At 36.6% G+C, this 14,563-nt stretch overlaps 1 protein-coding gene across 2 annotated transcripts in view; it reads right to left on the bottom strand.

Moving 5' to 3' along the window:
- The window catches only part of ZDHHC15 (zinc finger DHHC-type containing 15), a 135,538-nt gene that overhangs the window by 83,337 nt on the left and 37,638 nt on the right, over nt 1–14,563 (bottom strand). For both annotated transcript variants that reach the window (XM_008064993.1, XM_008064992.2), the window contains one exon: nt 7,088–7,182. In XM_008064993.1, coding sequence (XP_008063184.1) covers nt 7,088–7,182 — 95 coding nt within the window. The remainder of the gene's footprint in view (nt 1–7,087; nt 7,183–14,563) is intronic.

The following is a 14,563-nucleotide window of genomic DNA, read 5'->3' as shown; positions in this document are numbered from 1 at the left end:
CCGGCTGATTTTTTGATTTATTGTAGAGATGAGGTCTCACTGCCCAGGTGGGTCTTGAATCCGCGGGCTCAGGCAATCCACTCACCTCAGCCTCCCAAAGGCGCGGGATTACAGGCTGAGCCACCGAGCCCGGCAAAAAACCTGTATTTTTAAAAGAACAGTTATACAAAAAAGTATAAGGTTTTAAAAATTCTTTTTCTTTTTTATCTTGCCAAACCGAAATTCTATACTCATTAAAAAACTCTCCACTTCTCCTCCTCCCAGCCCCTAGTAAACGCCATTCTTCTTTCTGTCTCTGGGAATTTGACTACTTTAGGTATCTCATACAAACAAGATCATACAATATTTGTTTTTATGTAATTGGTTTATTTTACTTTGCATGATGTCCTCAAGGTTCATCAATGTTGTAGCATGTGTCAGAATTTCCTTCTTTTCTAAAGCTGAATAATATTCTATTGCATATATATACCAGATTTTATTTATCCATTCATTTGAGCTGCTTCCACCTGTTGGCTATTGTGGATAATATTGCTATAAACATGGGTATACAAATATCTCTGTGAGACCTTGCTCTCAATTCTTTTGGGCATATACCCGGAAGTGGAATTGCTAGATCATATGGTGTTTCTATTTTTAATTCTTTGAGAACTTCTGATATTGTTTACCATAGCAGCTGCGTCATTTTAGCATTCACACAATGTTCCAATTTTTCCAAATTCTCACTAACAATTGTTATTTTTCAGTTTTTTAAATAGTAAGCATTCTATTTGACTGTGAGGTGGTATCTCACTGTTGATTTAATCTGCAGTTCATTAACAATTAGTGATGTTCAGCATCTTTTTCATGTGTTTTTTGGTCATTTGTATATCATCTTTTGAGAACCATCTAGTCAAATCTTTTGTTTAAATTGAGTTGTTTGTTTTTTTGTTGTTGACTTGTAGAAGTTTTAAAAAATATTCTACTCCTTATCAATATATGATTTGCAAATATATTCTTCCATTCTGTAGGCTGCCTTTTCACTCTGCTTATTGTACCCTTTGATGTATGAAAGTTTTAAATTTTGATGTAGTCCAATTTATGTATTTTTATTTTTGTTTCCTGTGTTTTTGGTTTCATATCCAAGACATCATTGCCAAATCCAATGTCACAAAACTTTCTCCCTGTGTGTTTTCTTAAGAGTTTTATAGTTCTAGCTCCTATGTGTAGGTCTTGGCTTATTTTAAGTTTTTATATGTGGTTTAAGGTAAGTGTCCTACTTCATATTTTTGCATGTGGATATCCAGTTTTGTTTTTTTTTTTTTGAGTTGGAGTCTCACTCTGTCGCCCAGACTGGAGTGCAGTGGCCGCTCCCGGCCACCGCAGCCTCGACCTGCTGGGCTCAGGGATCCTTCCGCTTCAGCCTTCCAAGTAGCTGGAATTACAGGCATGCGCTACCACGCCCGGCTGATTGTTTGATTTATTGTAGAGATGAGGTCTCGCTGCCCAGGCCAGTCTCGAACCCACGGGCTCAGGCAATCCACTCACCTCAGCCTCCCAAAGGCGCGGGATAACAGGCTGAGCCACCGAGCCTGGCTAATATCCAGTTTTTTTGTTGAAAAGACTGTTCTTTCACCATTGAATGGTCTTAGTGTTCTTGTTGAAAATTTCTGACCAAATATGTGAGTGCTTATTTCTGGACTCTATTCTATTCCGTTAGTCTATATCTGTCTTTATGCCAGTACCAGATTATTTTGATTACTGTAGTTTTGCACTAAGTTTTGAAATCAGAAAGTACAAAATTCTAACACTTTTAAAAAATATTGTTTTGGCTATTTGGTATTCCCTGATGGTCCATATACATTTTAGAATGGAATTTCTAATTCTGCAAAAAGAAAATCTTTGAGATTTTAATAGGATTGCATTAAATCTGTAGATTGATTTGGGTAGTATTGACATGTTAACAGTGTTAACATCCATGAACACAGGATGCATTTCTATTTATTTGTGTCTAATTTTTCTCAGTGATTTTTAAAAAGATTTTTGTGTATAAAAAGTCTTTTGCTTTTTTTTAAGTTTATTCTCAAGTATTTTATTATTTTTGATGCTATTATGAATGAAATTATTTTCTTAATTTTCTTGTGGATTGTTCATTGTTAGTGTATCAAAACATGATTGATTTTTGTGTGATGATGTGGTGATTTTGTATCCTGCAACTTAGCTGAATTCATTTATTAGTTAGAACAGGTTTTTTTGGGGTACAAAATCTTTATTTATTTAAGAACATGTCTGTAGAGATAATTTTTACTTCTTCCAGTCCAATTTGGATGCCATTCATTTATTTTTCTTGCCTACGTGCACTGGCCAGAGGAAGTGTTCCTTCCTCTTTCTGGGTGGTGTATGCGTATGTGTGTGTGGGGAGATTCTAGGAGAATTGATGCTAATTCTTCCTTAAATGTTTATATAATTCATCTGTGAAGCTGTGAAGTCCTGGGATTTTTTGATGGTAGTTTTTTATTATTAATTCAATCTCTTTACTTGTTTTAGGTCTATTCAGATTTTTAAGTTTTTTCTTGAGTCAGTTTTGGCAGTTTGTGTATTTCTAGGAATTTTCCCATTTTATCTAGATTATCTAATTTGTTGGCACACAATTATTCATAATATTTTCTTATAATTCTTGCTATTTCTGTAAGATTGGTAGTAATGTCCCCACTTTCATTTCCACATTCATTAGTAATTTGGTTCTCCCTCTCCCCTCCCTCCCTCTCTCTCTCCCTCCCTTTCTTCCTTCCCTCCTTCCTTCTATCCATCCTTTCATCCCTTCTAAGAATTTTGTGCCCACCCTCCTTTCTTTCCCCCTTCCCCTCCCCTTCCATTTCTCTCCCTCCCCTACTTTTCCTTTCCTTTCCTCCTTCTTTCTTTGTCAGTCTAGCTAAAGGTTTGCCAATTTTGTTGATCTTTTCAAAGTCTCACTTTTGGTTTTGTTAATTCTTGCTGTTGTTTTGTAACTCCTACTTTATTTCTATTCTAATCTTTATTATTTTCTACTGTCAACTTTGATTTTATACTGTTATTCATTTTCTGGCTCTTTAAGAGGTAAAGTCAGACTATTTTGAGATATTATTCTTTTTTAACCTAGGTGTTTACAGATATAAATTTTCCCATGAACATTGCTTTATTGCACCTCATACTTTTTGGTATGTTAGTTTTCATTTTTAAGACATTTCACTATTGTATCCCATACTTTTTGGTATGTTGGTTTTCATTTTAAGTCATTTCAAAGTATTTTATCATTTCCCTTATGATTTCTTATTTGATTCATTGGTTAAAATTGTGTTTAATTTTTACATATTTGTGAAATTGTAGTTTTCCTTTATTGATTTCTAGTTTCATTCCATTACAGTCAGAGAAGATACATTGCATGATTTCAATCTTTTAAATTTATTAAGACTTGTGTTATGGCCTAATATATTGTCTACACTGGAGAATGTTGCAGAAGTACTAAGGAAGAAGGTGTATTTGGCTGGTTTGGGGTGAAGTGCTCTACACACGTATTACATGTGGCTGGTTTAGTGTTGTTCAAATCCTATACTTCCGTATTGGTCTTCTGTTTAGTGTTCTATTATTAAAAATGGAGCACTGAAGTCTCCAATTATGGTTGTGAAACAGTGCATTTTTCCTTTAATTCAGCTTTTGCTTCTTATATTTTGAGGATCTCTTGTTAGGTGTATATGTTTATAATTGTCACATATTTTTTATATATTGACCCTTTTATCAGTATACAATGTCCTTCTCTGTCTCTTTTAACAGTTTTGACTTAAAGACTCTTTTGTCTTTTACTATTTGCTTAGAATATCTTTTTCCATCCTTTCATTTTCAACCTATTTATGTCTTTGGTTTTTAATTAGTATGTCTTTGGATTTAAATTAGTATGTGTAGAGCACATAAGGATAGGTCACAATTTTTTAGTCCTTTCCGCCAATCTCAGTCTTTTCACTGGATAGTTTAATCCATTTATGTTTCAAGTAATTAATAATTAAGAAGATCATCTGTCATTTTACCCTTTAATTTTTTATATATTATATCTTTTATATTCCTCAATTCCTGCATTACTGATTTTCTCTATGGTTAATTTTATTTTTCTTGTGTACCATTTTGAATCTATGAGGGAAACAATTTAAAAGAGTATTTTTTCCTAATGTTTGGAGGCAGAAAGTCTCTTTTATTTTTTTTTCTCTACTTCGGAACATAACCTGGTTTAGAGTAATTACACATTATAAATGCCTGATATGATCACAAATACTTTCAAAAACACTTCCAAATATTGCATGAAACACTTGGATTCAAGAGAACCGTTTGAAAATGATTGATTTAACTATTGAATTTTTTCTCAACATTGTCTTCCAGAGTCTTGCTGGGTACCAAAATAATAGTTTTATAGAATTGAACCAGATGAGGTCTCAAAATCCAAGTGGGTTCTTATTTTTCTAATTATATCACCAATGCAGGCAGTCATTTCCTAGTCTTAAAGATACCTAGCACTGACGATTTCAGGAACTCCTTCAATAGCTTATCCTACACTAAATTCACCTTTATCATTAAGTCTTCTTAAAGACTAGTTTTACTATTTTGTAATGGAAGGTTATTTGCTCCTCTTTTTGTCCTCTTCTTACTTTATTGGCATTTCTACTTTTTTTGCTCCTTAGTCTTTAAGAAGTAACCAATTTTCTTTGCAGAAGCTTGTCAGTTTGATAAGGTCTTACTTATTCATCTTATCTCTTATGGCATGGGCAATTGTAATTTTGATCAGGAATTGGTTGCCAGTTTCAATTTCCGAAAGGGTGTCTCCTGTATTTTCTAAGATTCTTATAGTTTGAGGTTTTACGTTTAGGTCTTTGATCCATTTAGAGTTAATTTTTGTGTATGGTGATAGGTAAGGGTCCTGTTTCAATCTTCTGCATGTGATCAGTCCATTCTCCCAGCACCATTTACTGAATAGGTTCTCCTCTCCTCAGTGGTTGTTGTTGGAATCTATGTCAAAGATGAGTTGGTTGAGAAATTGAGACTTTGCTTCTGGAATCTCCATCCTGTTCCATTGGTCTGTATGTCTGTTCTTGTACCAATACCAGGCTGTTTTGATTACTGTAGCCTTATAGTAAAGTTTGAAGTCTGGAAGTGTGATACCTCCCGCTTTGTTTCTTTTGCTAAGGATTGTTTTGGCTATTCGTGGTTGTTCATGCTTCCATATGAATTTCTGTATTCTCATTTCCAGGTCTGAGAAGAATGATGTTGGTAACTTAATGGGTATTGTGTTGAATCTGTAGATTGCCTTTGGTAGGATGGACATCTTAACAATGTTGATTCTTCCTATCTATGAGCATGGAATATTTTTCCATTGTTTGTGAATTCTTGGATTTCTTTGAGCAGTGTTTTGTAGTTCTCATTGTAAAGGTCTTTCACTTCTCTGGTTAGGAGGGTGCCGAGGTATTTCATTTTTTTTGTGGCTATTGTGAATGAGATTGTGGTTTTAATTTGGGTCTCTGCCTGCATGTTGTTGGTGTATTAGAATGCAACTGTCTTTTGCACATTTATTTTGTACCCTGACACTTTGCCAAAGTCCTTTATCAGTGCAAGCAGGTTTTTGACAGATTCTCTTGGAGTTTGGAGGTATAAGATCATATTGTCAGCAAAGAGGGATAACTTAACTTCCTCTTCTCCCATTTGGATATCTCTGATTTCCTTCTCTTGTCTAATTGCTCTAGCTAGGATTTCCAAACACAATGTTGACAAAGAGGGGTGAGAGTGGGCATACTCGTCTTGTTTCAGTTTTCAGGGGAAATGTTTCCAGTTTCTGTCCATTTAGCAATATGCTAGCTGTAGATTTATTGTAGATGGCGCTTGCTATTGAGGTATGCTCCTCCTATATCTAGGTGTTTGAGGGTTTTTGTCAAGAAGGGATGATGGATTTTATAAAAAGCGTTTTATAAAAAGCATGTAATGATATCATCATGTGGTTATTGGTTTTACATCTATTGATATATTTAATTACATTTATGGTCTTGTGGATGTTGAACAAGTCCTGCATCCTAGGGATGAAGCCTACTTGGTCATGGTGGATGATTTTTGAGATGTGTTTTTAGATCCAATTTGCTAGAAGGCTGTCAAGAGAGCAGGGAGACAGCCCACAGAATGGAAAAAATAATTGCCAACTGTATATCTGACAAAGGCCTAACATCTAGGATCTACAAGGAGCTCAAATGTGCCAAAAGGAAAAAAAAAAACAGCCTCATTAAAAAGTGGGCAGAAGACATGGATATACGGACAGCCAACAGACACATGAAGAAGTGCTCAGTCTCACTAATCATCAGAGAAGTACAAATCAAAACCACACTGAGATACCACCTAACCCCAGTAAGAATGGCCATCATTCATAAAACAAACAACAGATGTTGGTGAGGATGTGGAGAAAAAGGAACGCTTCTACACTGCTGGTGGGAATGCAAACTAGTGCAACCTCTTTGGAAGACAGTGTGGCAATTTCTGAAAGAACTAGAAATTGACCTTCCATATGACCCAGCAATCCCCCTATTGGGAATGTACCCAGGGGAACTCAAGTCAGTCTACCAAAATGATACTTGCACACGCATGTTTGTTGCAACTCTGTTCACAATAGCAAAAACATGGAACCAACCATGCCGCCCATCAAAGCTGGACTGGATTTAAAAAATGTGGTACATATACACAATGGAATATTATGCAGCCACAAAGAAGGACAAACATGGACTTCGCAGCAACTTGGATGGATTTAGAGTCTATCATACTCAGTGATCTATCACAAAAACAAAGAACAGAATACCATATGTTCTCACTCATAAATGAACCTTGAACAATTATCATAATACTATAAGAAAGGAATTGACTGTAGTAGGAAACTGCCAGGGGAGGAGGGGTGGGATTCACAGTTGAGGGAAACTGCCAGGGGAGAGAGGAGCACACCTCATCAACAAGGGTACCTGCATAATGAACATTTGTATACCTAACCCTGAATTGTACTCCACATCTTTAAAATAAGAAAATTAAAAATAAAAAAAGAAGTAACCAATTTTCTTACCTTCTGGTTTGGCTGCTGTGGGAGTGTGAAGATAGACTTCCAGTATGTCCAGGCAAAGAACACAAAGATGGCATGGTAGAGTATGAGGTAGATAACTGAAATTAAAAAATCAGCATTTATACTATCTTTTTAACCACTGCTAAGAGTTACAAAACATAAATCTCAATGGCAAATTTTGTCTTGTTTTCTTATTATGATGTATTCCTTAGCATTATTATGAAATGTTTACTCTTCCTATTTCCCATGCAGTGACAGAAGCAAGTCAATAACAAATTTTGAACCAGAGACCTTCTGGAAGTTGCATGCCCTAAAAGTGGTCATGCAATTCTGAAAGTCAAGAAGGGAAATGTCCTTGATGACAATTTAGAGGAAACTACTTTAGCCAATTAGCATTATCTTTACCACTGTGAAAACTGAAAGGTGATGATTATTTAATTTAAATAGCACTTTAGCGTTTACAACAGGCTTTCACATATATTATTTCATCTTATTTTTTCAATAACATTGTGAGATAGATAATAAGATAGGAATAGGTGATTAACTATCAGAGGTAATTGATTAACCAAAGTGACATAGCTAGTCTACAATGTAGCTAAGTGTTAAAAAGTACACACTTTCTTCCTTTTTTAAAAATTTGTGTAAAGTCATGGGGTACAAGTGCAATTTGGTTACATGCATAGATTGCTTAGTGGTGCAGCCAGGGCTTTTAGGGTATCTATCACCCAAATAACATACATTGTACCCATTAAGTAATTTCTCATCATCATTCCCTTCCACTCCCTTACCCTTGTAAGTTTCCATTGTCTATCACTCCATACTTTATTGCCCATGTGTCCTCATTTATGAGTGAGGAAATGAGATATTTGTCTTTCTGTGTCTGGTTTGTGTCACCTAAGTTAACAATTTCCAGTTCCACCAATGTTGCTGCAGAAGACAAGATTTCATTCTTTTTATGGTTGAATAGTATTCCATTGAAAGTAGTTTCCTCTAAATTGTCATAAAGGACATGTCCCTTCTTTACTTTCAGAATTACATGGCCACGTTTAGGGCATGCAACTTCCAGAAGGTCTCTGGTTCAAAATTTGCTTTTAAAACATGAGTTGCACCTCTGAGACAATTATAAAAGTGGCTCTTCACTGCCTTTCTTTTCAAACTCTTTGCCTCTTAGATAGCTGTTTTAATATGGGGAATTTTGGTATTCTCCACAGAGGTGGTTATAAGACTGAAAGTCATTTTTCTATTTCATCATGAGTCTTTGAATGGCACAGCTTTGTTACTTCAATCCATCAGAATGACTCAAGGGAATGATATGACTCAAGACCAAATTAAAAGGGCTGGTCCTCTCATACATTTATGGTTGAATTTTTAAAAAGCTTCACTCTCTTGGCCCACTGATCCCAGCCCTACAGTACAGTTCCAGAAGGTGTGTTTGATTTTTATTATTATAAAATGTCATATAAAAATGCAAGCAATATAAAATGAAAGGTAAATGTCCATCCTACACCTATATGCAGCCTTCCATCTCCCCATCCTAAGGCATAACATCTCCTTGGTTTTTATTATTCTGGATCTTTTTATCTTTTATCTAAATATATGCACACAATAAACCTGAATTTTTTGTGATTTAAATTGCTTTCATTGTCTTTTTTTTGAAAGGTAATATATTCACAAGGTTCAAAATTTGAAGGTTCAGCATGGTATACAGTGAAGTTTCCCTCTTATTCATATCCCTCATCCACCTAGTTCCTCTCCCTGGAAGCAACTGATATCACAAGGCCATGACTTTATTGTACAAATTTTTAATTTTGACTTATAAAATCACCCAAATAGTGTATTTTTCACATAAATAGAAGTATTCTATATATCTTGTTTTGCACCTTACTTCTTTTTCACTTACTATAATATGGAGCTCATTCCACTTAATATAACTTGGAGAGAGTGAGCTTCCTCACCCTCCTTTTAAAAGGCTGCATGGAATTCTATTGCATAAATTTATCATAATATTTTTACCCAGACGCTCTCTGATTAAAAGTTATTTTCCCCTTCTTTTGCTAATAAAAATAATGCTTCAATGAATAATTTGTATATATGTCATCATCATATGTAAATTTTCTAAAGTAGAATTGCAAGGCCAAAAGGTATGTCTTTTGGTAAATTTTTGCCAAATTGCCATTAAGGAAAGTTGTATTTTAATTTACATTTTTCACCATCAATGAATTTGGGTGCCTCTTCCTCTACAGTCTAGCTTTTGTGAAGTGTTATCAGAATTTTCAATCTTGGCCAATACCTTTAAATTTTTTTCTGCCTTAAAAATGTGCAACACATTTCTTTATAATTAATTCTTTTTTACTTATAATACTCATCCTTATAAACTACAAGGACTACGAGTATTTTTTTTTTTTTTTTAGTTGGAGTCTCACTCTGTCACCCAGACTGAAGTGCAGTGGTCGCTCCCAGCCACCGCAGCCTTGCCTGCTGGGCTCCGGCGATCCTTCCACCTCAGCCTTCCGAGTAGCTGGAATTACAGGCGCGCGCTACCACGATCGGCTAATTTTTTGATTTATTGCAGAGATGAGGTCTCGCCAAGTTGCCCAGGCGGGTCTCGAACCCGCGGGCTCAGGTAATCCACTCACCTCAGCCTCCCAAAGGCGCGGGATTACAGGCTGAGCCACTGAGCCTGGCTGACTCTGAGTATTTTTAAATGTGATGCTCCATTGGGGTTTGAGATCATTAGAGAAAGCAAACAGCTTATGCATTGTATCTCTGAACTGCCATTGCTCATTAACAAGGAACAAAATGGGAAAACATCTTTTTTTTTAAGGAAATAGGCACAGTAGAGTTCTTTGCTTATGTGGCAGTGTTTACAACCATAAGGCATCAGAAGCTGCTGGAACTATAATTACCACATGAAAGCCAAAAGCCTTTCGACTGCCCCTCCTCCACTTTCCTTCCACAAGGTGCAACATTTATCAGGAGGAGCAGAAATCAGTCATAAGGAATGTATCCCACTGCCAAGGAAAAACTTACCTAAGCATGCAGTGGTTCTGAATTTAAGCACTATGCTACACTGTGAATATTTCATTATGGGACTAGCTTCTGAAATGAGTATGACTACTTAAACTTTTTTTTCTGAAATAATGGCTCATAAACACTTTGATAAAATTATGGAATATGAAACTGCATGGTAAAAATAGCATAAAGTTGTTAGTAACATCTTACGCCAGCAGAATGTCCTTTCTAGGTGCTGCTCCCAGAGATGAATGGAGAATGGGTGACTGTGTGTGTGTGTGTGTGTGTGTGTGTGTGCGCGCACACGCATACGGATGCTATCAGCATACACATTCTTGTGTGAATAAGAATGAATGAAGAACCTGCACTGAAAGCGGAGGAGAGGGGCTGGAAAACTGAGCTGCTCACTAAGGTGGACGCTTCAGAAAGGAACCTGGAGTTACAGAAATAGCCACAGGGTGAGTTTTTTTTTCTTCTTGCTTTAGTTTTTGCTTTTTTTTTTCTTCTCTCTTTCTTTCTGTTTTTGTTTATGATTTTGGACTTGCTTTGTTTCTGTTATTTTAAAGGTTTTTTTTTTTCATTTTCTGTTTGTGCATGTGTATTTTTGAGGGAAAGTACTCCAATAGGGGGATTTTTGTTTTTTTGTATGATTGTATGTTTTTGTCTTTCTTGTTTTTTCTGTCTTTGTTTGTTTCCCTGTTTATACATTAATTGGTATGCCTGTTTTCCCTCTTCTTCTTCATCTCTCTCTCCACCTTCCTTTTGTCTTCTTCCTTCCTTTTCTCATTTACTTCCCTTTTCTTATCTCATTTTGCTTTCAGGGGGCAAACAGACACCCCCACTGCATAGACAGATGGTAAGGCAGTGAGAAGTGGGTTCCAGAGGGCCCACACTGGGATACTGGGATCTGCAGATAGCTTCATAGACACAGCTACCCCCCTTAATTAAATCTCAAAACTGCAAAAGCACAGGTCCCCATCCCTAATCCAGCTTCAAACTGAATAAAACCAGAGGATCTACATACAGAAGAATAGGAGATTGAGCAAACTGAAATAAAAGCTATCTCCCATCACTGAACAACAGAATTAAAAAAGAGGTTAAAAAAAGGGGGGGGGGTGAAGAAAACCTACACAAATGAAGAAAAACCAAAGGAAAATATGAGTCTCAAACAGACCTCTGGAAGGTCAGCCACTGAGAATACAGACTTTGTAACTCAAACAATGAGGATCCCCAGAATGACTAGTCTCAAACCAAAAACCAGATATGAAGATATCAATAGAGAGAATAAATAGAAATAAGGAGAGACAAGAGAAAAGAATGAAGGAATTGATAACTGAGATAACAGCAATAACGACTATAGTGAATGAAATAAATAACAAACTGCTGAGGATGGAAAGCAGAGTTAACCAAGCAGAAGAAAGAATCTCAGAGCTTGAGGACCAAAATATGGAACTAACCCATACTGTTAAAAACATAGAAAAGAAGATTAAAAAGACAGAGCAAAACCTCCAAGAGATGGGCGATTATTTCAAGAGGCCAAACCTAAGATTAATTGGAATTCCTGAGGCATATAGAGAGACAGAGACCACCCTGGAACAAATATTTCAAGAAATTATCCAAGAAAACTTCCTTCATCTCATCAGTAACATGACCATTCAGCACAAGAGATTCAGAGAACCCCTGCAAGAAAACAAATGAGAAGACCAACTCCTAGAAACATAGTAATTCACCTACACAAAGTAGATATAAAAGAAAAACTCCTAAAGGCAGCAAGAGAGAAATGTCAGACTATCAACCAGGGAAGACCAATTAGAATAGCAGCGGACTTACCTACAGAAACACTTCAGGCTAGGACAGCTTGGAGCCCAATCTTCAAAGTTCTCAAAGTTAAACAATTTTAACCAAGAATTACCAACTCAACTAAGCTAAATTTTATCAGTGATGGAGAATTAAAATTCTACAAGAAACACTTAAGAAAGTATTAAATAAGGAAGGAAAAAAAGAATGACAATGCTCTTCCCAAGAATGCAGGAAAAAGATTGAAAACACACATGAATTCACCAAAAAAATCAAAAGAAAGACAATAAATAAATAGGCAAACAGCAGCAACAACAACAAACTCTATAAGAACCTCATGACAGGGATAAATTCTCTCATCACAATAATTAGCCTGAATGTGAATGGATTAAGTGCACCAATGAAAAGGCATAGAATGGTAAATTGCATAAAACATCATGAGGCAACAATACATTGTCTCCAAGAGACTCATCTCACCAGAAAGGACACTCACAGACTCAAGCTAAGAGGATGGGAAACAAAATTTCAGGCGAATGAAACACAAAAGAAAGCAGGAGTTGTGATCTTAATATCAGACAAAATCCCCTTTAAGCTATCAAAAAATTTAAAAGATACAGCAGGGGCCAGGCTTGGTGGCTCAGTCTGTTATCTCGTGGTTTGGGAGGCCAAGTGAATTGCCTGAGCCTGTGGGTTTGAGACCCGCCTAGGCAACTTGGTGAGACCTCATCTCTACAATAAATGAAAAAAATTAGCCGGGTGTGGTAGCACACGCCTGTACTTCCAGCTACTTGGAAGGCTGAGTGGAAGTATCGCCGGAGCCCAGCAGGTCGAAGCTGCGGTGGCCGGGAGCAGCCACTGCACTCCAGTCTGGGTGACAGAGTGAGACTTTAACTCAAAAAAAAAAAGATACAGCAGGTTACTATATAATGATAAAAGGTTCAATCCATCAACAAGAAATATCCATCCTAAACATATATGCACCCAACATAGGAGGACCAACTTTCTTTTTTCTTTAACTTTTTAAAATTTATTATTTATTTTTAAATTTTCATTATTTTGAAGATGTGGGGCACAATTCAGGGTTAGGTATACAAATGTTCATTATACAGGAACCCTTGTTGATGAGGTTTGCCCCTCCTTCCCCTGGCAGTTTCCCTCAACTGCCAATCCCATCCCCCCTCCTGTGGCAGTTTCCCACTACTGTCAATCCCTTTCTTATAGTATTATGATAATTGTTCAAGGTCTGCTTATGAGTGAGAACATATGATATTCTGTTCTTTGTTTCTGTGATAGGTCACTGAGCATGATAGACTCTAAATCCATCCAAGTTCCTGTAAAGTCCATGTTTGTCCTTCTTTATGGCTACATAATATTCCATTGTGTATATGTACCACATTTTTTTATCCAGTCCAGCTTCAATGGGCAGCATGGTTGGTTCCATGTTTTTGCTATTGTTAATAGAGCTTAAACAAACATGTGTGTGCAGGTATCTTTTCGGTAGAATGACTTGAGTTCCTCTGGGTATATTCCCAATAGGGGGTTACTGGGTCATATGGAAGGTCAATTTCTAGTTCTTTCAGAAATCACCACACTGTCCTCCAAAGAGGTTGCACTAGTTTGCATTCCCACCAGCAGTGTAGAAGCATTCCTTTTTCCCTGCATCCTTGCCAGCATCTGTTGTTTGTTTTATTAATGATAGTCATTCTTACTGGAGTTAGGTGGTATCTCAATGTGGTTTTGATTTGCATTTCTCTGATGATTAGTGAGGCTGAACATTTCTTCATGTGTCTGTTGGCTGTAGTTATATCTTCTTTTGAGAAGTATCTGTTCATGTCTTTTGCTCACTTTTTAATGGGGCTGTTTGTTTTTTTCCTTGCAGCACATTTGAGTCCCTTATAGATCCTAGAGCTTAGGCCTTTGTCAGATATACAGTTGGCAAATATTTTTTCCCATTCTGTGGACTGTCTCCCCACTCTCTTGATGGCTTCATTTGCTTTGCAGAAGCTTGTCAGTTTGATGAGGTCCCACTTGTCTATCTTATCTCTTATGGTACGGGCACTTGGGGTTTTGATGGAGCACCAACTTTCATAAAGCAGCTTGTAGGTAAAGTAAGAAAGATATCTACTCTAATACCTCGAATACTATCATAGCTGGGGACTTAAACACCCAACTAACAACCCTAGAGAGATCATCAAGACAAAAAGTCAACAAGGAGATCAGGAACCTCAACACGATACTTGGCCAAATAGATTTAAATAATTACCCACCCAGCAACCACAGAAGATACATTCTACTCATCACCACACGGAACTTACTCTAAGATTGACCACATCCTCAGTGATAAATCAAGAATAAACAAATTTCACAAGATTAAAATTCTGCCATGCACCTTCTCAGATCACAGTGGAAAAATAATAAATTTCAATACCAACAAAGTTCCCCCAAAGCCCATAGAGACATGGACACTAAACAGCGTAATGCTAAACAACTCCTAGGTCAACAGAGAAATCAAAACAGAGGTTAAAAGCTACCTGGAAACAAATGAAAATGAAGAAACATCTTACCAAAATCTCTGTGATGCCATGAAAGTAGTACTTGGAGGACAATTCATCTTTTTTTTTTTTTTGAGTTGGAGTCTCACTATGTCACCCAGACTGGAGTGCAGTGGCT

Source organism: Carlito syrichta, unplaced genomic scaffold (assembly GCF_000164805.1).
Source record: "Carlito syrichta isolate Samal-C Ts95f unplaced genomic scaffold, Tarsius_syrichta-2.0.1 Scaffold308124, whole genome shotgun sequence".
NCBI classification, from domain to species: Eukaryota; Metazoa; Chordata; class Mammalia; order Primates; family Tarsiidae; genus Carlito; species Carlito syrichta.
Note: the sequence above shows the minus strand (reverse complement) of the source record. Positions and strands in the feature narration are given on the sequence as shown.